This window comes from Dromaius novaehollandiae, chromosome 3 (genome assembly GCF_036370855.1).
Source record: "Dromaius novaehollandiae isolate bDroNov1 chromosome 3, bDroNov1.hap1, whole genome shotgun sequence".
NCBI lineage: Eukaryota > Metazoa > Chordata > Aves > Casuariiformes > Dromaiidae > Dromaius > Dromaius novaehollandiae.
This window is the reverse complement of record NC_088100.1, coordinates 8,439,274-8,460,197: the sequence shown is the minus strand read 5'-3', so window position 1 is coordinate 8,460,197 and position 20,924 is coordinate 8,439,274. Positions and strand designations below refer to the sequence as shown.

General features: G+C 42.8%; 2 protein-coding genes across 4 annotated transcripts in view; one reads left to right on the top strand and one right to left on the bottom strand.

The window, feature by feature from the left end:
- Positions 1–11: 11 nt before the first annotated feature.
- Positions 12–20,905, top strand: FAM228B (family with sequence similarity 228 member B). 2 transcript variants are annotated; one of them, XM_064508333.1, is made up of 10 exons: positions 12–203; positions 1,631–1,744; positions 3,866–3,985; positions 6,146–6,220; positions 6,895–7,092; positions 10,160–10,237; positions 10,652–10,739; positions 10,847–10,991; positions 12,312–12,402; positions 20,759–20,905. In XM_064508333.1, the coding sequence occupies exons 1-9, from the start codon at positions 135–137 to the stop codon at positions 12,370–12,372; spliced, it is 948 nt and encodes a 315-aa protein (XP_064364403.1). In that variant the 5' UTR covers positions 12–134; the 3' UTR covers positions 12,373–12,402; positions 20,759–20,905. The 2 variants fall into 2 exon arrangements, with proteins under 2 accessions (XP_064364403.1, XP_025948099.1); XM_026092314.2 differs by lacking the exon at positions 20,759–20,905 and having other exon boundaries at positions 12,312–12,495.
- Positions 13,468–20,924, bottom strand: part of ITSN2 (intersectin 2) — a 92,575-nt gene continuing 85,118 nt past the window's right edge. For both annotated transcript variants that reach the window (XM_026123604.2, XM_026123603.2), the window contains 9 exons: positions 20,121–20,304; positions 19,703–19,801; positions 19,365–19,532; positions 18,717–18,929; positions 17,862–17,983; positions 17,220–17,302; positions 16,976–17,059; positions 16,517–16,690; positions 13,468–14,961 (listed from right to left, as the gene is read on the bottom strand). In XM_026123604.2, the coding sequence (XP_025979389.1) occupies positions 14,804–14,961; positions 16,517–16,690; positions 16,976–17,059; positions 17,220–17,302; positions 17,862–17,983; positions 18,717–18,929; positions 19,365–19,532; positions 19,703–19,801; positions 20,121–20,304 (1,285 nt within the window). In that variant the 3' untranslated portion in view covers positions 13,468–14,803. The remainder of the gene's footprint in view (positions 14,962–16,516; positions 16,691–16,975; positions 17,060–17,219; positions 17,303–17,861; positions 17,984–18,716; positions 18,930–19,364; positions 19,533–19,702; positions 19,802–20,120; positions 20,305–20,924) is intronic.

The following is a 20,924-nucleotide window of genomic DNA, read 5'->3' as shown; positions in this document are numbered from 1 at the left end:
GCGACTGAAGGTGGTGGGGAGGGACTATTTTCTCAGGCGGAGGGACACGGAGCGGGGGGGTGAAAGCACCGCCTGGGGGGCAGAGGGGCGCCATCTTCCCTGCGGCCGGGTGGAGCGAGAGCTGCGACTCCGCCATGAGGCGCGGCGCTGGCTCGCAGCACAGTGACCTCCCGCCGCGGCCGCCCGGAGCCTCGCCGGAGCCGGTGAGGGGGCCTCTGTCCCCGGGGGTGCCCTGCCCTCGCCTCGGGGCCGTGGTCTCGCCTCGGGGCGGGGCAGACCGAGGTCAGGCCTGTGTCACTGGTGCTGCCCTCTTCTTGCTCGCTGCATCTGTGAACCTGCTGGATTCGTGCACCTTATCTGTTAGCTTAATATTCTTTCTTCCACCCCAAAGCGATGGGCTGCTGCCTGCCCTAAACTGGCTGAAGCTGTGTTTCAGATAGGGATTGCAGGCTGCTGTCAGATTTACTGAAATCCCCTTCCTGAACTATTAGCTCCTATTCACAGAACTGGACCTTGTCTGCTCTAGAGGCTCCTTCTGTCTTCATGCCCTCTCACAGCATCTGAGGGAACCAGAGGGGACTCAGCCCCCAGGAAAGATGGCCAGTTGTGCTTGCAAGGGATAACGTGCATCTCCCTGTGTGTGGAGGATACGATGATACCTGATCCTACAGGCGCAGCCCCCAGGGGTAACTTCTTACAAAGGCTTTAGTCAGAAAAGGGGGGTTTGAGAGGACTGAGTATGTGAGGATACTACTTTTTTTGTCAAAATAATGATTAAAATCTGTCTTCTCAGAGTTCCTACAAACCTTGTCTTTGGACAGGGACTGTGTCTGGATTTTAGCAGGTGAGTGTTTTGGGGAAGAAAGTTCTGTTTTACTAAACAGAACACATGTGAAGCAAGAGAAACCTGTCTCTAAAAAACATTACTCATCTAAAGCTATGCTGCTGATGGTAAAATAAGATGCAGATATATTCTCCAAGAAATTTTAGGCAGTTATTTCTGGCTCGGTCATAACAGAACAAATGTCCTAATACATGACAGCCTATTTGCTCACATAGGTGAGCGTTTGGGGACAGCAGCTGGTAAACTAGCTTGAAATCTTCAAATCTTGATTTTTTCTATTAGACTTTAGAAATCCTTTACTGTGTTTCTGTCATAGCAGGTGATGAAATTTTAAGACCTGCAAAATAGTGGGTGTCTTAAACAAGTAGGCCCTGCCTTGGTCAACCATGGAGAGTTACCATCTCAGAAAGAGTCCAAACAAAATAGAAAAAGGATTAAGACTCAGTGACAGCTTGAATTTTTGAGATTAAGAAAACCATTCTGCAGCTAGAAACTTCTGACACTTGTGATTTCTTTAACAGGTAGATACCTTCAGCAGGCTGATTTACTGTTTGCTCTATTTTTTCTCCCTCCTGGGGTCCCAGTCCGCTGTGATGAGAGCAAGCATCTCCCTTCCTCTGTGCTCACAGAAAGGCTCGGTCTCTCTTTGTCAAGCTAGATTAAGATGGAGACTTAATATTAGTTGTTGTAAATAGATGGAGGGGATGCTAGTGTGGGTTTTTTGTTTTTTTTTTTTTTTTTTGTAAGCTTAGAAACTATTAAAGTCTGTATTTTCCTTATCCTAAGCTTGTCCAGGGAATTACAGCATCCTTATCTCAGAAGAACAGAAGCCTAAATACTTTGAATGGAAGGAAATCTGCAAAAGATGGTCTGAAGCAGGAGCCCTTGACACCTTTGCAGGTAGATAAGGATATATTGCTTATAGAAAAGCACAAGCACTTGTGTCATATCAAATAGCTGGCACTTTTGACTATCATCATGTTCATCAGTCCTCACCGTTTTACTTGTTTTATATCAGAAATGAGTTTAGTGCTAGGTCAGGGTGTGCTTGCCATTACTTATCTGTGCAGGTAATATAATGCACAAACTCCTTTAATCACTCGTTACAGTATAAGGAAAACTTTGAGAATGCTTCTCCCACTTTTCAGAAAACATGAGATCAGATATGCTTTACAGCATTCTCTGGAGCTTAGCAGTTTTGGGCTGTCTGGGAAAAGGAGAGATCACTTTCAGAGCTGGGGAGTTCTCACGGAGAATATCAACCCCCCCCAGATCCCCTTTTCCTCTGTGGGAGACATGACACTCTGCAGAAGCAACAGGGCATATGTAGACAGAAACCCTTCCAGATGGAGAAAGGCAGTGGGTAATAGCTGCTTTGCAAATCGTGTAGTAATGTCCTAACTGTAAGCACTTTTACCTGTGTGATTGTACTGTCTCCTTGTTACAAATCAACCCAAAGATCCTGGCACACGTAGAGTAGAGGATATGGAGTTTCCTGGCTGGATCTCAGAGTTAATACTTTAGCCTAAGCTTCATCTGTTAGAACTAACTTTAAAAACCACTAAAATGCAACCATCCCTATGGTGGAATGTAGCAATTATTTAAAAGGAACTTTTATATAACTGCAAAGGGCACAAAGGAAAGAAGCAAAAGTCAGGAGGTGGAATTTGATAAATCTTGAAATGCTTTCAGAACTGACAAGCATTCTGGAATAATTTTGTGAACCACTGTTCTTTGAAACAAAATCTACTATCCATTTATCATGGAGCTCAAAAGAGACAGTTGCTATCAGAGAGAGTATCTGACTGTAAACCTGATGCTTCATCTCCTTCAGTTTAATTTATTGCGATAGAAGAGTACTGTCAGTATCAGTTGGCAGTGGTTAGAATTCCTTTGGAGATTTGTTTTGTTGTTTGGCCTGAATTGTAAGAAAACTAGCTTTTTGGTGTTTATACAGTGGTTTTGTATGTTCTGCAATGTTTTAATGCTTCTCCTGGCCTAGTCCAGTAATGTTTAGTATGGATAGCCCAGAGAGTCCCTGGTTACTAAGACCTGAGTGTCCAAGATCAGTGACAGAACATGATCAGCAAAATCCTTGGCAGGTGACTGACTCTACATTCCTTCAAGTGTAAATTCTACTGTGAAAAACCACAGTTCAGGACACGTGAAACCAGTATTGGTAATTGAGACCCCAGGACATGTGGGTGTAGTTGAGTTCCTGTCTTGGGACTGATCACCTGAGACCCACTGACGTTCCAGACAACAATCCAGTCTATCTGTCTGTTTTCCAGGGCTGCCTTCCCTGGCATCTGCCTGAACTCATTCATGAATCCTGCTTAGTGGGAACGTTCCTGGGGCCTTCAGTCCCCTCCCTCCTAGGCATGCTCAAAAATGTAGCTGTTGCTGTGTCCTTCCTCTCAGTTTGTTGCAATAAAGGTGGAGGATGTCTGGCATCCAAGTACTGTGCAAGTCTCCCAGGGAAGCCCAAAATGTTAACTCTAGTTAGTAGTACTCCTAAATTTAGAAATAACAGTGTAGCCCATCTCATGCATGCACGCATAGGGTGCTCATTCAGTAAGTAGTGGTCTGATCTACAAGAGCTGCTTAAAACTGTGGGTAGGTAGAACTGAAACCATCCCTTTTTGAAGAAGAGTACCCAAACCATTAAATTCATTGCTTTAAATTGAGATATCCAATTTCCATCATTTTTGTTTCATCTGGGTGAAATGTTCCCCTCTTCCTATTCTGAAGTATTTCTGAGAACTGCTGAAATAATGCTTTGTTGCGCTGTCTGCTATACTTACTATTTGCGCAGAAATAATGAGGTTTACAAGGCAGCGTGGCATAGAAATGTTAGGTAAACTTAAAGTTGTACCCCAGTTTGTAACTTGATTGTAGAACCTAGATGTGAACCTGATTTTTATAAAGCACGTTGACTTTTAATGTGGGCCTTTTCTTTTTCTTTTTTTATTTTATTTCATTTATTTATTTATTTATTTATTTATTTATTTATTTATCCAGAGGTTCTCCTCAGCACCGGTAAAGAGCAACACAGCAAATACTTCTGCCTGCAGTACTTGTTTTGGGAAGAAAAACACTACCAGAGATTGGCTAACACAAAAATACTTCCGTCATGCGAAGGTAGGACTGAAAATGTATTTTCAAGGATGGAATGAAAATGATTTTGTGCAAATACCTGTAAAATCTGAGATATGTGTGTCACTGGGAAGAGGAATGAAGATCTGTAAAAGTGTTAAGACATCCTTGCATCCCTTTGAAGTAGCCATATTGAGTTCCGTGCAATTTGGTGTGTGGAAAGGTGTCACGTAAAACCTTAAACAAGTTTCTGAGTAGTTCTGTAAGAATTTTTCAGAAGTATATCATCCTTAAGGAAAACTTTTCACCTGTTTATCCATGTACAGTCTGTGTGAGTGCTAAGCACTACTCTGTGCTCGAGAGATGGCTGTATTTCGCTGTATTGTTAAGGTACTGTTTTTAGAAAGGTCCTGTGATTGTGTGGTGCAGATCGGTTGGGTGTAATCTAATGTGCTGTTTTTTCCAAATACTAGGATGAAAGGTCTTAAAACACATTTGAAATTTAATGTCCCCTCTTTTGTTTGTTTTTCATTATTTTGATACTGCTTGGCAGTTCCTGCTTCCTCTTTATTGCTTGCTCTGTTCTTAAATGGCACGAGAAGATTGCAGCACAGATGACTTTGAATTCACCTATGGAAACCATAGAAGGTGGACAGTACGTGTAGCAGATTATTTCAGCCTTGCCTCTGGTTTAGGTTCATGTTTCAAGTGAAGCTGTTTAATTTAGGATTAATCTACTTGTATTGGTGGAAATGTTTAGTGTAGATGTACTGAAACTAGTTTAAACTTTTAGTGATACCTAAGCTGATGTTAGTATGGAATGCAAATTTGAAATGCAAATATGACTACCAGCTGAGCTTTCCTGGTGGTTTAACCCAACTCCCTCTCATTTGGAACAGGCTATGAATGTGCTATTTACAGCAAATCAGCTAACAAGTGGTAATTTGTTAAGCTGTAGGAATTTATTCAATTTCAATTGCATACCTGCTGTCTTAGGCTAAGCCAGTGCTAGTGAGGTAAGTGCTGTCAGTTCCTAAACTTCTGGTTTATCCCAGAAAGGCGAAACAGCTCGTAAGTTCGGGTTAGCGTCAGTGAGATGGTCTGTCTAAAACAGTTTTGTGTTTTAGTTCCCTGCCGTAACTATGACTGCATTGCATCTTACCTGCTAGTAATTTTTTTATAGTGGATTCTTAAATATAAATTTTGCTGTGGAGTATTTTGTTGCTTATAAAAGTTGTGGACTGATTCCCAAAGAAGTGTGTGTGTGTGTGCGCGTGTGTGCACGTGCGTGTGTGCACATGCACGTGCTCCAGTCTCGCCTGAAGAGACTCTTTTTTGTCATCCACAAATGGTGGATGAATTTGGTCTCTCTTGCTTGTGGTCCTTGGCCTGTGCGCAGGGGTTGCTGTCAAGCTGCGTGATATATAGTAAACCATATCATAAAGCGTGATACACAGAAATAGATTGATAACAGCAGAGCATTTCAACAGCTGCTGTTCTTAAACCATGTTTTTAGTATCCTGATATTCATGATGCGGAGAACAGTTTCTTCCTGTTTTGATCTTCCGAAAGTGTAAGATGAGGATGGTGCTAGAGAAGAACTTGGCTGATGCTATGAAAGTCCTTGACTTTTAAAATGCAGACAAATTCATGAGCAGAGGGAGAAACAAGGCAGTTTCCTATTTTGGAAGGGTTTTTCTCATTATCCTTCCTCTTACACTTAATTATTTTCCTCTGTTTTCCCTTTAAACTTCTCTGAATTCCTTGACATAACATCTCATCATGATTTTCATGTTTGATTGCTGTTTGTGTAGTGTGGTTGTATCTGTATAGAAAATGAAGGTGTGACGCAGCATGGAGAGATGCTTTGTGCTACCTTCATCTGGTGTGTGTGAGCAATAGTGGCAGGGAGCAAGCGATGGTGCAGGCACAGTGAGGAGCAGCCGAGGGTGTGTGTGGTCTGGTCCCACTGGACACGTACAGACTAGTTCTTGCTACCATGTTGCTGCTGCTGCTACATCTGATTGCTCAGAGTAAGTCTGGCAAGTATTTGCCTGCCTGTGCAATCTGCCTGCCTCTGGCAGCTGGGTCACAGCAAAACATAACTTTAATCACAGCACAGTAATTATTTTGAATGCAAAGGTAGTTCTAACTCCTATTCTAACTCCTGCTCTTACTTCCTGTTTTCTGTTGATACTCTGTTAGGCAGTACCTGATGAAAGTCGAGACATCATTGCTTGTGCTCAGTCTATCTTGGAGAGAGAAAATTATTTCGTTAGGGTAAGGAATGACGTCTCTTTTCTCATTTGCTGTTTGCTTTCCTGCATGTCAAAATGTTTCTTTACATTAGTGATTGGTGATAAAATATTAGTTGTCTGTAATATTGAAAAACTAAATTTAGAAGTACATGTTTCTGGCCTGTCCAGTGCCATCATCTTCAGGCTCCTGAGGATGTGGTAACCCTAAATAGAAGCTTTGGACTCATATATCTTTTTTGATGAATTAATTGCGTGTTTGCACTTATCTTTTGCTTCGTGGATGAGATCAGATACTGGTCCTGTGGATAAAGGACAGGAGGGCTGATCTGATCTAGCGGACTGCCACCGCTACAAGGAGAAGGTCCTACTCCCACTGCCTCTCTTGCACAATCTGGTGCTCGTCAGACCTCCACCCTGAAATGATTTCAGCGCGCTAACCTGGTGGGAAAAGTGAATTATATTCTGCCAGTGTTACCCTAGAGCCTAGTGAATTTAGAGTCTGAATGCCAGAGACCACGCAAGGGGAGTTTGGAGCTAAGTGATGGGAAGTGAGGCGAGAGAGGAGTGGAAAGAAGGGCTGGGAAGCAGGGCCTTGGCAGTAGTGACTAGTCAGATGAGGTTAGCCATGCTGTATAGCTTCACTCTTTAATGTGGTTGGCTAATAGGTTGTAATTTTTTTTTCTGTTCCTTACTTAGGAGGTGGACAGGTATTTGAGGCACAATGATTTCTTGAATCTGAGAAAGAAGGAGATCCTGTACAAGAAATGGCTTGGCGATGTTTCAGAGCCACTGCTGCAGAAAATTGAGGACAAAGTTGACAGCAAATCAAGTGAAGAAATACGGAAAAGGAATGAAGAACAACTGTCTCTATATTTAAACTACTGTAAAAAGAAGGTATCAGCAATTTCTTTAGGTTTGCATACAGGTGGATAGACCCAAGCCATGGATTCTGTAGTTCCAAGTGTTTCAGTACTCACAAAAATTGCAGTCACTGTAGGAAATTTTTTTTGTGTTTTCACTGTGCATTTCAGGCTACTGTTGAGTACCACATTCCAAAACTTAAATTTATGCATCTCAGAATTAGATATATGGAGCAAAAAGAACAAGTATACCATCCTGGGATTTGGGATATATTGGGTATACTGTACCTATCTGTATCTGCATCAGTCCATCTTGCAAGCTGCTGTGCTAGGTCAGGATTTTGCTGGCTGTCCTTGAGAAGCAGTGGTTGGTGTTCTGGGATGTGTCCCTCTTCTCCCTGAACAAGCACAGCACTAGTGATCAGACTCCATCATGGCAATTTCATGATGCCTGGCTGGGGTTGATAAAGGTGGCACAGCACATGTGTGCTTGCTGCATTGAGCGCAGGGATGCCCACCTCTTCTCCTTGCCCTGTGTTGTCAGCTCTGTCTTGAACGTGTCTCGAAAGCAGGCTGGAGCCCTTCAGAGTAACAGAAAAATTAATCTGCATAAATTTGCATTAATTATGTGAACATATGATATGTTTTGCAGATCTAGGACGCTTCCATGGATTGCTTAATATCCTGAATTCTGGCTGTGTGCTTTTTTTCCTCTCACTTCTTTTTGTCCTTTTTCCCTTGCTCTTCTCCCTGCTATTAGGCTTCTCCATGTCCTCTTCCTCAAGTCTCCTCATCTTCCTGTATCTGTCATCAGTCTGCTCCCCCTCTCCGTACCTATTCTTCTTCCTTCAGTCTCTGTTCTCAATTTCCCTTTTACTCCACCCTCCACTCTCCCACTGCTTTGCCTCTTTTTTTCTGTCAGACTCCCCAGTCTAGTCTGTCCTTCATTGCTTCTGATGATTTCCCCCAGTTCTCTACTGTCCCTGGCTTTTCAAAGGCTCCTCCCCTTTTTCTCCATTCTCCTCTTCCCTTCCTACTCTTTCTGCCCTCACTGTCCCTTCCAAGTTCCTCCATCTCGGTCTTTCTCTCATCTCACTTATCTGCCTCCTTTCTCACCCAGTCTTAATTCTTCACTGCCCCATCTGAGCCTTCATCCTTTTCCTCCCCTCTTTGACTTTCCAGTGATCTCCAGTGATCTGCTCATACGTTTTTTTCACCTTAAATCTGCCTCCTTTTGACTTCCATTCTCCCCTCCTCCCCACCCCCAATCCCAGGGCCATGGGCAGGTGCCAGGTGAGATGGCCAGTCATGGCTTAGCAGCAGCTCTGCCTTTCTTCAGGCTTACAGTCAGCTGAAGGCAAAGAGTCTGTTCAGCTGTGCCAGACTGGTATTGGGTGCTAGGCTGCATCCTGCAAGGAGGGGGAAGTTTTTCTAGGCGGGATTGCTGCCATATTAGCCACAGCTCAGCTTCTGTTGTCCAGGATATTGTGGACATTGTGTCCTGAAAAGCTGGAGAGTTACAGAGACCCTGCAGACTCGTTTTTGGGAGAAGGCTGTTGCTCTGCTGTCTGTCCCCTGGGGTGTGAGCGGTAATACACTGACTGTGTGGAAGCGGTCAAACACGGGTGTGCTGAACAGCACCTAACACAGCTGACTGTGGCCTCAGCACATATTGTAGTGGGATGATATGTAATAATATACCAAGGGGTGGCACTAAAACTCTGCAAATCAAGTGGCAGTAAGGCATAAAGCTTTACAGGGACATAAACAGGAGAAGGTGAGAGGGGCTGCTGTGTGCTCTCCAGGGGAGAGCCAGGAGCAAAGGCTCCTGCAGCCACAGTGGTATTTGCTCTCCAGCAGTAACTCAAGACCTGCAGAGCTGGCCAGATGCCTGCTGAGTGCCTGGGAACAGCACAGGCTGTTAGGGCCTGGATCACTAGCTCATGGGAGTAACTTCAACACAGTGACCCTGAAACCTGCTGCAGATCTCACTTCCTTTGCTCTGCAGCATGTCCTGCACTAGTATGACGTTTCCAGCTCTCAGCTTGAAATTGCATTCACAGACCTCCAAAAAGAACTACGTAGAGTGAAGATCTAGAGGGCCATAGGCTGGATGCTCCTTTCCTTGCAGGGCTGGGACACCTGGAGAATTGTTTCCACAGGAAAGCTAGAAACCTTAATTGGAAGCATTTTGTAAGAATGAGACTGACCTGAGAGTATTAGGTAGAACTATTTTATATGCTTCCTCTGTAGGCACTGCTTGTGGCCTCTGTTCATTTTGGTTTTCTGTTTTATTTTCTTATCTCTACAGCTCCTGTTTAATGCAATTTAGATGAGTCTAATCTTATTGGCTATCAACATTATGGTATAATTTGGAGACAAATGGATGTAATCTACCTTATCATCAGGCCTGATCAATGTGTTGACCTTGGTTACCTCAGCATGTTCAGCTTCTTGACAGCCTGTTTGATCTGGTGTTTTTTTGGTCTTGACATCAACAGTGAAAGCCAGAGTGGTGGTACCTGCTGTTCCCCAGCTATCTCTGGTCACCGGGAGCTTGAATTGCATAATAAATATCTAAAGTGCATTGAAGGCAGAATTCTGGATGAGGTGGAGCTGTGGGCTGAACCCGTAGGTGTAGATCAGGCCTTTGCTCTTACACGTAGTAACAAAAGCACGCTCATGATTGAGACCCAGCGCTCCCATCTTGGGAATAGTGACCTGCCTGGGACTATGGCTGGTGGGGGATCAGTCACTTTAAGATCCTTTTCTTTCTGTGTCAAATTTTTTCCCTTGGACGGAATTCCCATTATCTGGACAGCCCAAGTTATGGGTATGATTCCAGTCTCTAATTTCTGCATGCTTCATGAAAGCATTATTTATGTCCGTGATAAATTAAAATGGATGAATTTTCCTGTTATACTCAATCACCTTCCTTCTGAGGTGAAAATTAGGAAGCCTCTGTAGTCTCTGCTGCCTCCAGTGCACTGTGTACATACCATGCCTGGCCGTGTAATCTCTTTGACCTAGGTTGGCTGCTCTGCTACTGCTTTATTAGCAATAGCTTTTAAGACCTGACCTGCTACCTGCTTCTCCCACAGGGCTATGTGGCTTTGGACACTTATAACCCTTCAGAGTATGATCCGTTATTCCTGAAGACGTGTACAGACTGCTGGAAGGTGTGATGGTTATTTATGATGTGGATTTTAGATGCAGCCTTTGACCAGCATGAAATGAATGGTTAAAGAGGAGGCGACGTTATGTTACTGACTTGCTGCTCTGGGGCTGGTATAAAGCAGCACGTTCTAGTTTTACTAGCTGAACAAATATGGGTCCCAGCTGCTACTGCATTTAAGCCCATGAGTGTTTGAAAATGGGCATCACTGGGAATAGGGTTTGGATAGTAAACGCAGACTTGGAGGTGCAGTATGCAATTGCGGGAGGTTTGCTTTCCTGAACTTACATTCAGTGTGGTCATGTGGGAAGCATCCTGTCTAAGGAGGGTAGGTGAGTTCCACAGCAAGCTGGGTTTGTGTCTTTGAGACTGTCTGACAAAGTGCTTATGTAGCATGAAATAATTGTCTCTGTCACAGGTTTCAATACCAACTTTACAGGATCCGCTGTTAAAAGACATGCGAAGAAAGTTTACTGAGAAAGGCATTATCAAGCAGTGTGAAACAGGTATTTAAAATAATCGGGAACCCTTTCTTGGAAGTGTTTCATATCAAGGGCCATCCTTGCTTGTGACAGTAGATGCTCACACCATGCATTTGTTACTTTCCTCTCAGGAAGGCGGTGCTCGTCCAGAGAACTGAATGAACTCAGTAAAGCAGAACTGCCACTGCTTCCCTTAAGCCGACAACGTATGGATGCAGTAGAGTGGCTGAAGATACCACATGCCTACATTGCTAGTGAGGTCCACCAAACAAAGCGGTAAGAGCTAATGTGCTTATAGAGAGGCAGCACAAGAGCTATAGCAGACAAGCTCTTGTGTTTGGCTGCATAGCAAAAGTGCTAAAACCTAAAGTTCATGATGAATTCTGCTTTTCACCTGAGCAAGTAGTGTTGGTGAAGCCTTCAGGTATGGAGTTGACAGCAGGCTGTGCTAAAAGTCGAACTTGATGGCTAAGCCAAGCCTTGAAATAAAGCAGCTTCTGGTGAGAAGTTTCTTACGTTTTCTGGGTGCAGCCTGGCAGCCAGCCCTAAGGTTCAGGCTACAGAATACCTCCTTGATGTTTTAACTGGAAGGTCTGAGAGGCTTTAATGTTCATGCTTTTTTGCTATTAGTTTCTAGATTTTGGAAGCAGAGTGAGATCAGATCCGTGTTGGCTCAGCTGGAGTGTCCTTTGACCTTTGTAATACAGTGTGTCCCGGCTCGAGCAATGAGGCTGTTCCTGTAAAGGAGCTGCTTGTATGCAGGGAGCTAAGCACCACTCCAGAAAGTGGTGTTCCAGAGCTCAGGTTCCTAACAGGTTTTTCTTGCCTACAGGGTGGCTAGATTCAAAATACAGTAGCAGTCACTAACATTAAAGGGTTGTGGTAGAAGATAAAGAAAATGAGTAACAGAACAATTTCTGGGTCTGCACTTGGGCTGAAGCAACATTGTTCAGCTGGGGTCCTTTCAGTATCCTAGGGACAGCTGAAGGGTGTTTAGAGGATGGAGCTGCAGTAGTTCTTGGCTCTTGCAACTCTGCAAGCACGGAACTGGCACAGTGATGGCAACTGCTGCTCTGCTCCCTAAGCTGAGAACAGTAGAGAGCCCCAGCTGGCCTGCCCTGATAGGGAGAGAAGCTTTTGGGATGAGTGAAGAGTGAGTTTTGTTTTGTTTTATATTTTTTTAAAGTCCCAATGTTCTCACCCACCCCTTCTGAAAGCTCCCTGATTCTGCTTCGCAGTACACAACACTTAAAGGAACTCCTGTTCCCCAGCAACAAGAACATCAGAGCTGAAGTGAGAGCCTGATGTTTTCCTGAACCATGCCTGCTCTATCCTTGCTTTCCATGCTTCCTTCCCCCACCTTCCTCACCACCCTAGAATTTTTTTTAATGACTGTTATTGGCCCAGGGCTTTAATCCAGCATAATATTTAGAGCAGTTATGGGTAATGGCAGGTTTTAGGAAGAAAACTGGTCACAAAAACAAAAGCTTCCTGGAGTGACTCAGTGTGGGGAAAGAGCTAGTGCAGGAAGCTGTGCTGGGCTGCAGCAATCATAGTGTGGAACGGACTGATAATAGTTTTTATTTCTGTTTAAAGGCGAAAAGTTGTTGAACACCACAAAGACAGCAAGAACTCAGGCCACCTGTCCTCCAGCTGACCGTGCGCAGGGAAGCACAGCCATCAGAAGGTACCGTTCACAATATATACGTTAGAACTTCTGCCAAAGCAAGTGTTAACAGGCCAGGCTTTCTGGCAGACTGCAATAAACTTAGCACCTAAATATGTGTTTCTGAAGTATTTTTTTACACAACAGCCAAAGAAATGTATGAGATATTGCTCCTTTTATTTCCAGTAGCAGGCCAAAACGTGTGCGGATCCAAAATAATATTTTAGGAGACTTAATTTAAGCTCAGCCCTAGGAAGACAGTGCAGAAATTCACTAGCCTGGGGGTTTTATTATAAGCTGATGGGTGTCTTTGTATTAAAAGAGACAACTAGTGAGAAAAATTAGAAAAAAACTCTGCTAAGCCACTCTTCTGTGCAGCATAGACTCTGTATGTTTTCCCCAGGAATGGAGATGATTGATAGCTACAGCTTTGAATCTGCTGTATCTCATATTAGAAGTGTGACTCTTAGCAGTGGTCAGAGGGAAAAGCAAATTTCACTTACAGCTTCAGCTCTTCCAGTTTTGCAAAAGAAGCTCAAAGATGTCACCTCATGTGTTAAGAACAAACCCTCTCTTTAAATGACGAGGGAGGTGCTCTTGGCTTTGTGCATGGTTAGCAGACGTACTGAAGAGCAGATGAGAAAGCAGCGATAAGGAAATAATGATTTTTTTCTTTAAATCTTTATCAGAACTTGAATACTGGATGTCTTGCAAAATAGCTGCAAAATAATACTAAGGTACTACTACCAAGGCAAGGTAGTCAGAGGATTTTCTCTGTCAGCACGCACGCATTAAATCAAACTTTAACATGCGTATTGTTTTGAGAAGGCAGGAAAATAATTAGGGGAGATGGTATCTGTTCTTGTTCAGAATGTCTGGTACTTTTCAGGTAATCAGTACTGAACAATAGATGCTGCTAGTGCCCTATAAATTATTTCTCTATTGTGCTATTACGGTCCCTGTTTCTCTGCTAGTTTCACTACTTAGCAGCTCAGATGTAAAAGCCTGAAAAGGCGCACAATTTTTTTTTTGTGCAGGTTCAGGAAGTTCTTATCTCCCACTGTATGGACACAATTTCTCAAAGAGTTGCCAAGATTTAGTTTTATTTAGAGTTAGAAATAGTGAACCACAGAAACCTGTTAAAAGTAACAGGTTGCCTCAGTCCTATAACAGGAGGGCAAACAGATGGCAATCAGGTGTGAAACTATCAGACATCAGGAGGTATTGCAGCACCCATGATAAAAAAGGGCACGCATTGTTCAGAATTGCATGCAGTGCTTTTTCAACAAAGCAGTTTAAGGAGGCAGTAAAACAGTTACAATGTATCAAACACTTCATAAACAAACTCTCTTTTACCATCCCTGATATCAGCGCCAAGAGAAAGATGTTGCTTTACAACCACTCTCATTTTACAGATTCTTGCTGGGCTAGCAGTTCCCCAGAATAAACATTTTAAACTTTAATAAACTTTTCTTGAATTCAATCCTATAAGTTTTTCTCATTATTTCACATTCTTCTGTACAATAAAATATACTTAAAAAAATCACTATGCATCAATAAACATCTGTAGACAAATTACATTAATAAACTTTATATTTTACTCTCTCTATACATGTTGGCAATGACAAAGCTTCAAAATTCACATGGAGGTCTGCAAAACTGAGGATATGTACACAAATAACTTACATTTAGGAAAATCAAAAGCTGAAGAGTTTTTTTCCACATAATTGTGGCTCACAGTATTTAAAATAGTTTTTCTAGTTATTCTTTACAACCACATTGTCTCAGCAGAGAATGATTAATCAAACTGAAGCAGAAAAATCAAGTTGCAATTACTGATTCAGTGCAGAACTAAGTCAAGTAAAGAACTACACTTGATTTCTAAAGAATATACAATATATTGGAGATTCCTCCAGTGCTAAGGCTTCTTCAGCTTTTAATCTTTAAAGTTATCATCCTGAGATGGGAAGATTCCAGTGGATATCACTTTTCAGATTTCAAATGGAATGATTCTAGCATTAAACTAAACCATTCCTCAGTCTATATGTTAGACTAAGTGGTAAAATATACGTACATTTTGATGCCACATTTCTACTTAATACTTTTTATGGCCCTGAAAATGGAAACATTGGCATCCAAAACCAACATATTTCAATATCATAAAAAGGCACTGAGCTATACTACTGTACACATATATGTATACAGTGTACGTGTATGTATGCTGTATACAGTAACATTTTTGTTTGCATAGATCAACAACAACTTTGAACACAGCAAAGAACTCAAACACAACCAGCAACTAAGAGGAATATGGAAGCAGCAGGAATTCTTGCTCAATAACCAGCTTAGGGCAAAAAAGTTTTTGGAAAAAATGTTCAGGCTGATAGCTTCATTTGTCCTTCATAAATTAAAAAAAGTGTTCTTAAAGGAGTGTTTTCTGCTCAAAGAGTTGCAGGTCGAAACGGACCCACACTTCACCCGTTGGAACTTCATGCAGCAGTAAGTGTTTAGTTGTGGGTCCCTTGCTCTCTTGTTCTGTTCGGATTTTTGCTACTGGAATTTCAGTGCGACCCAAAAAATCTGGTGGACAAACACAAACGTGTAAGAAAAGTCATTAAGCAAAGACATCTTTGCTCAGATGACCTGAAAGCGCAAGGTTAAGATGCAATGCTATGTAGTGTGTAGACCAAAACAATACACCAGTATCATCTAAAGAGGAAGCTATCCCCAAGAGACAGGAGCACTCAGGTCTATGCAGCAGTTTCTCCTGATGTCACATGAAGCATCCTTACAACTCTCTAGCTTTGATTTTGCACATTAGCTTTGGCTTTTCATCTTTTACTGCTATCATTAATGTTGCTGTACTATCACACTTATATCTGTAACAACCAGAAGTTATGACAAGTGACAATCTCAACATAAAGAGCAAGTTCATAGGCATAAGTATTTGGTACCAGAGCATTAGTCTCAAGCTTCCTGTTTGACCGGACTTTTACTCTTGTGTAAATCAGCCAGTACTGACAAAAAAGGGGCTTTTTAGAAGACAAAAATGCTATGGAATTAGAATGGAAAACATGCCTTTATGTCACAGTTTGATCTAAGGGCTTTAGAAATATCAGTTCCCCTTTCAGTAATTACTATTTCAAATGTCCTCCTGCCTTAGTGCTGGAAGGACAGAATTAAGTGATGGAGTTTGTTCACAAGTCATTTGCCGTGCTATGAAGCCAAACAAAAAAATTCAACTGTTTTGTCTCAGCCAACTTTTATTTAGGCTTTTTTTTTAATACACACACACACACTATACACACACTATACACACACACACAAAATTGTTTTCACAAGGACAATGACCCTGAAAAACCACTCTCACTAGTAGGTTTACAATCCTATTCAAAAATGATATACCCTTTTTGGCCATTTCATATACAAACGTATATATATGTCAATATATATGCATAAGTGTATGTGTATTAAAAGGTGCTAGTTTACCACGAACAGTCAGAAAGAACTCCACTCTCCAGCTGGCAGAAGGCAGCATACCCAGTAACCACACATCCGCCAAGCCACAGTAACTGTGTTTGCAGTGAAACAGGCAAGCAAAGTCACACTACCTCACCTGAGGAAAAGCCTAAGCTATACTTACAGATAGGGCAACTTAGCTCAAGGCAAAATCTTGCAAATCTGCACTAATTAACTGTGTATCAGTGCCCTGGAAAAAAGCATCGGCCCTTTTAAAGCCTACTGGAAGCTCCTGATTGCTGAAAATGTCCTCAGTTTGCAAGGAAAAAAGAACAGTTGAAACTATTGGTCTGCAAATATAACCTAGCACTTTATTTTCAGGCATTGCCTATAGTGAGAGAGAGGAACTTCTGCTTTCAACTTTTCTGTCTCCCCAGTTTAACAAAAAATAATTCTGTTGTTGATGCATGAGATGGAGTAGGGTTGAGTCTGATTGCCCAGAGCTTCATTGGCTCTGCAGGGCTAGCCAACCCTCTTGAGTAAGGAGGCATCATTATTATACCTTTCTCAGAAAGTGATCATACCTGTAGGCTCTTGGAGCCGCTGGTGAGAAACTATATACCCCAAGTCACAAAAAACCTCATGTTCTTTTCCTGAAACAGATGTTCATGCTTACCGTCAGGTGCAAACTGGTCCCTGTCAAACATGGTGAAACACAGGACATCCTGATACAGATCCTTAATGAAGAACTGGCAGTTGAAGTTCCACTTGGGGTTCAAGGTGTCCTGCAGGGTCCTTGTCGTATAGCTCTGTGAGCCCATGCTGATTTCACAGTACGGGTTGCTTTTCCCTAAACAGAACAAGCAGGGAAACACCTCAGCAATGCAGAAACCTCCCTCCCAGTCTGAAGGCTGCTTGGACTCATCATCTCTGCTGCTATCCAGAAAATGTGGGTTATGCAACCCCTATATCCTATGGCAGCACAGAGCTGTTCTTTCATTGGGTCCTCTAGAACTGAGTGACGACTAATTCATTCAGAAGCTGTAGCTGTTTTCCAGATCACCAAACTGCTCACAACAAGCCTTTCCAAACACTGCAGGAATAAAAGTTATTGACCACTAATTCTTTCACTTACCATTGGGTTTACAGGCCTTTAACTCTGTTGCTTCAATCACTTGCACCATCAAGCGTCCTATTCCCGAGTTCTTTTGTGAGCGAGCTGGGAATGAAAAAGTCAGAATTAAATGGTTTGTTTGTAGACATAGCAATAGATGTAGCAATAGGTCCAGAGTGAAATCCTACACAGATACTACTGCATCCTCCAGAAAAGGCCCTAAGCCAGGGGGCCAGGTGGATGAGGGGAGTACACAACTCAGCACCTTGATAAGCCTTTTCACGTTTCTTCTTTTCAGTTTCGATGTACTGCTCTGATGCTGCTTTGATTTTCTGGACCCAGGCAGTCCTGCAAAAAGCAATCCCCATGGTCAGGGTTGTACCTCAGGCAGGAAATTCCTCAGTCATCAGTGACTCTGTCCCAATACATTTTTTACTATTTTTTTCCCCCACTGGGTTTCAGAGGCATCACAAATCAGTCAAGTTAATTCAAGGACTAAAGCTATGGAGTTTTTGGATTTAATCTATGCCACATTTCCACATCAGCCTAAATAAATGAAACTGGAGCTGCCTTTACTGAAAAGATTGCTGGGCCACATTAAACACTGACCAGGACTGGGGAAGAATCCTATGGCATGCTCGACTTGGCAGTCCTAAACTACTCTTTTGTACAACTGTAACATCTAGGAGTACTAGATGTGGATCTGGGCTCCACTGCAAGAGGTGCTGTACAAGCAAAACAACATGAGAGAATATTGCAATTCAAGTGAGAGTCAGATGAGTTTATTTTCCTATTGAGAAGCTAAGTCCTGTTTTCTGAACTCAGAACCCCCTGGTCTGTCCATTGGAAACACAACTACAGCCGTGCACAAAAAGTTTAATCTCAGAGCTGCATTTCCACTACTCACCGCTCATTGATGTTGTCAGTTTTAAGTGTGTAAACTCTGTCAATGTGTGATATGTGAAAAACCGGTTCATCGCTTGAAGGGTCTGTTGGCAGTTTCACTAGGACTTCATTAAGGAAAACAGGCTGAAAGAAAAGCAAACATCACTGTGGCAATGTCACCCTGACAATAAACAGAAACACGACACGGATGTTCAAACACCCTGTTTTACTGTATGGAAAAGGAAGTCTTGGGACACAAAAACAACAATCAGATCACTGTATAAAGATGACAGGACTGAGAGAAAAACTTAAATTCTGGCAATAACCCCCATTCTGTCTGCCTGAGCTTTGTGCAAGGGGTAGCATAAGGGGAGCTAGTGCGGAGCTTGGAAATCCTGCCCTCCCAGAGCAACCTCAGGTTCCCTGTCTGAAAGTAGCCTTGACAATAACTTATCCCAAGAACATTGACTGGTAAGCCCATGCTGTGTGGACACACAGACTAAGCACGCTACACCTTTTGCTGTATTCAAAAGAAAGTCAACTATTTTCATGTGAATGCGAGAACTTGCACAAACTTAAAGCTTCCGTTCCTGAACATCTCGGCTGCTCAGCAGTGTTACGCACAGGTACGATGCTATTTCTGCCCTTTCGCCACAAAGTGGAAGGAAAGGCTTATTAAACAAAGACAAAGAGCCTGTCCTGTTCAAGGGACTGAGCCAAATGGCATTTGTGCACGCTGGCTGCCAGTACGTGACTGTATGACAGAGAATGACCGAACAGGGCTAGACAGCTAATCCCAGCAGACAAAACAGCATTCCTCATCAGAAGCCAGATCCTGCTGTATAAACATCACCGCTGGACCTCTGAATTCACTCACCATTTTGTACATTTTGAACTGGGAGTTGGATTTGGGGCTGAACAGTTTATCTGAGCTGGAGGAGACAAATTGTTTAACCATGTAGGTGAGAAGCAGGAAGTCGTTGAAAAGGAAGCCATACAGCTCCTTATTGCTCTTGGCCTTGTACAGCTTGCCACTGTGCAGGAGTTTCCGTGGTCCCAAGCAGTTTGTGAGGGAGTTGAAAATTGGTTGCTAGGAGAGAGAAAATCCATTAGCAGCAGCAAGTTAATACAGGCATTAGTTCCTGCTCATCTTCACAGTTCCTTACACAGTCAAAGGAGAGTTGTTACAACATCTCAGTTAAGCAGTTTGAAGGCTGTCCTGAAAGGTATGCAGAAGTACCCTGGGTACCTCTGAGGATCTGGCACTGAGGGTTTCTGGGCCTTTTTTGTGGAAAGGAAACCCCAGGAAGCGCGTTAGGAGGAACTTCACGTAGTCCCATCTGACTTAGCCCAAGGGCAGCACGCGCAGTGCTTCAGAGTTGGGAGCTGTTTCTGTTCATTTATCAAGCATAAATGGTATCATGTTCCAATAACAGATGTGAGCAAGCATTCCCATTTTTCCCCCTCCGGCCTTACCAAAATGAACTGCAAAAGTCTGTGCAGTGCAACGCATCAATGTGGTTACCTCAGCAAGACCTTCGCACTGGACATGGGACTGTATCCACTCCAGCCTGTCCGAGTTCTCCTTCTCACGCACCCCTTCGTTAACCTGAGAACAGAGCTCCTCTGCGCGCTCCAAGGCAAGCTTGAGATTACTGTGATCTGGGTGATTTTCTAGAGTATTCTCTAAAATCTGGTATGAATCAAAAAGGGGGGAAACCAAGATCAAAACAGAGGTAAACACAGGTACTCTTTCTCCACACTGTCAGAGAAATCCTTATAAAAGACACGACTCTTTTTGCCTTTACGACAGAGATCAAACTTAAAGGCATTCCTATACAAGACCTCCCTTAAGGTACTCACACTCTTTATGAGCAGAGGGTAGCGTGTTATTCTTTGCATAGGTTTCAGGAGGAAACTGGAGAGAGGCATTCCTTTGCAGCGAGGGTCCAAGGCGAGTTTCTGTGGTGCAATTCAGAGATTTAACAGACATTACATTACTGATCAAGAAACAGTTGCCTCATTGCACTGAGAAGTGCCTGATCAAAATTAATTTTTCCAGGCATTCATTAGAGAGAAAGGCTGATATCTAATCACAAAGCACAAACACACAGAGTTACCATGGTCACCATATAAATACTCCTTGGAAGGTTCTTATCTCTTTTTGCAAGATTTTACTCTTCTGGATTATTTTGATCTGGGTGATGCTGGTTGGACAGGCTTTTGAATAGGTCCTATCATCAAGAAAAGGAGAAGGTCCAAAAGCTACTGAACCAGGTACCTTTAAGAAGTCTTTGAAATCAGCATCTTCATCAGTTTTCTGCTGCAGCAATGAAGCTCCATTCAGCTGGCAGCTGCAGAACCGAATGTAGGCCTGCATGTGAGCAAGTTCTGCTGCTAAGATGTCCCCAATCATCTGCACTGGCATTTTTTCCCCTCCGGTTTTCTTACGCACTCGCAAGGCTCTAGAGAGGAAAGAGATCACCATCCAGCTTTGCTGGGAAGGCTGTAAGGTCTAAGTCAAGATCCTTACAACAGTCATCTCTGAAAGCATGCAAGCCTGCGAGGTCAAGTTCACTGAACAGCACAGACTGCTCCCAAGCAGAGCAGGGCCCAGCCTCAACCAGGAGGGAGCTGCTGGTACAACCTGCTGAAATGAAATATCTGCCTGATAGGTCTAGATGACTAAGATTTCAGGTTTTGGGGGAAACTGGCATTAATTGCTACATTCGGTCAGCATTCCATTTTAATAAAGTATTACCCACTTTATAAAGTTTATTTTTAGAGAACAGAAGGTTGCTTTGCAGAAAACGGGGAACAACACCTCCAGTACACACTCTTTCTGTAGGCTTTATTTCTAAGATATTATAGTAAGTGTGCATCCGTTCTTGTTGTTTATTCCTGTCTCTCTCGCTACAGGTCCTTCTTTGGGAGGCAGCCTGAATGCATTTAGCTGCTCTGAATGCACACGCACACAGGAAATAATGAGCAAGGACAGAAATATTTGCTATAAAACCAGAAAACTTCCTGGGGAAAGGAATAAGAGAATAAAGATCTGAAGAGGAAAATACAAAAGGTTAAGTGA

What these genes read in the sequence shown, in the direction of transcription:
- FAM228B (XM_064508333.1), top strand. Translation starts at nt 135, where the DNA reads ATGAGGCGCGGCGCTGGCTCGCAGCACAGTGACCTCCCGCCGCGGCCG. An exon ending in AGCCCTTGACACCTTTGCAG is followed by an intron (nt 1,745 to 3,865) that starts GTAGATAAGGAT and finishes TTATTTATCCAG; the next exon opens with AGGTTCTCCTCAGCACCGGT. An exon ending in AATACTTCCGTCATGCGAAG is followed by an intron (nt 3,986 to 6,145) that starts GTAGGACTGAAA and finishes ATACTCTGTTAG; the next exon opens with GCAGTACCTGATGAAAGTCG.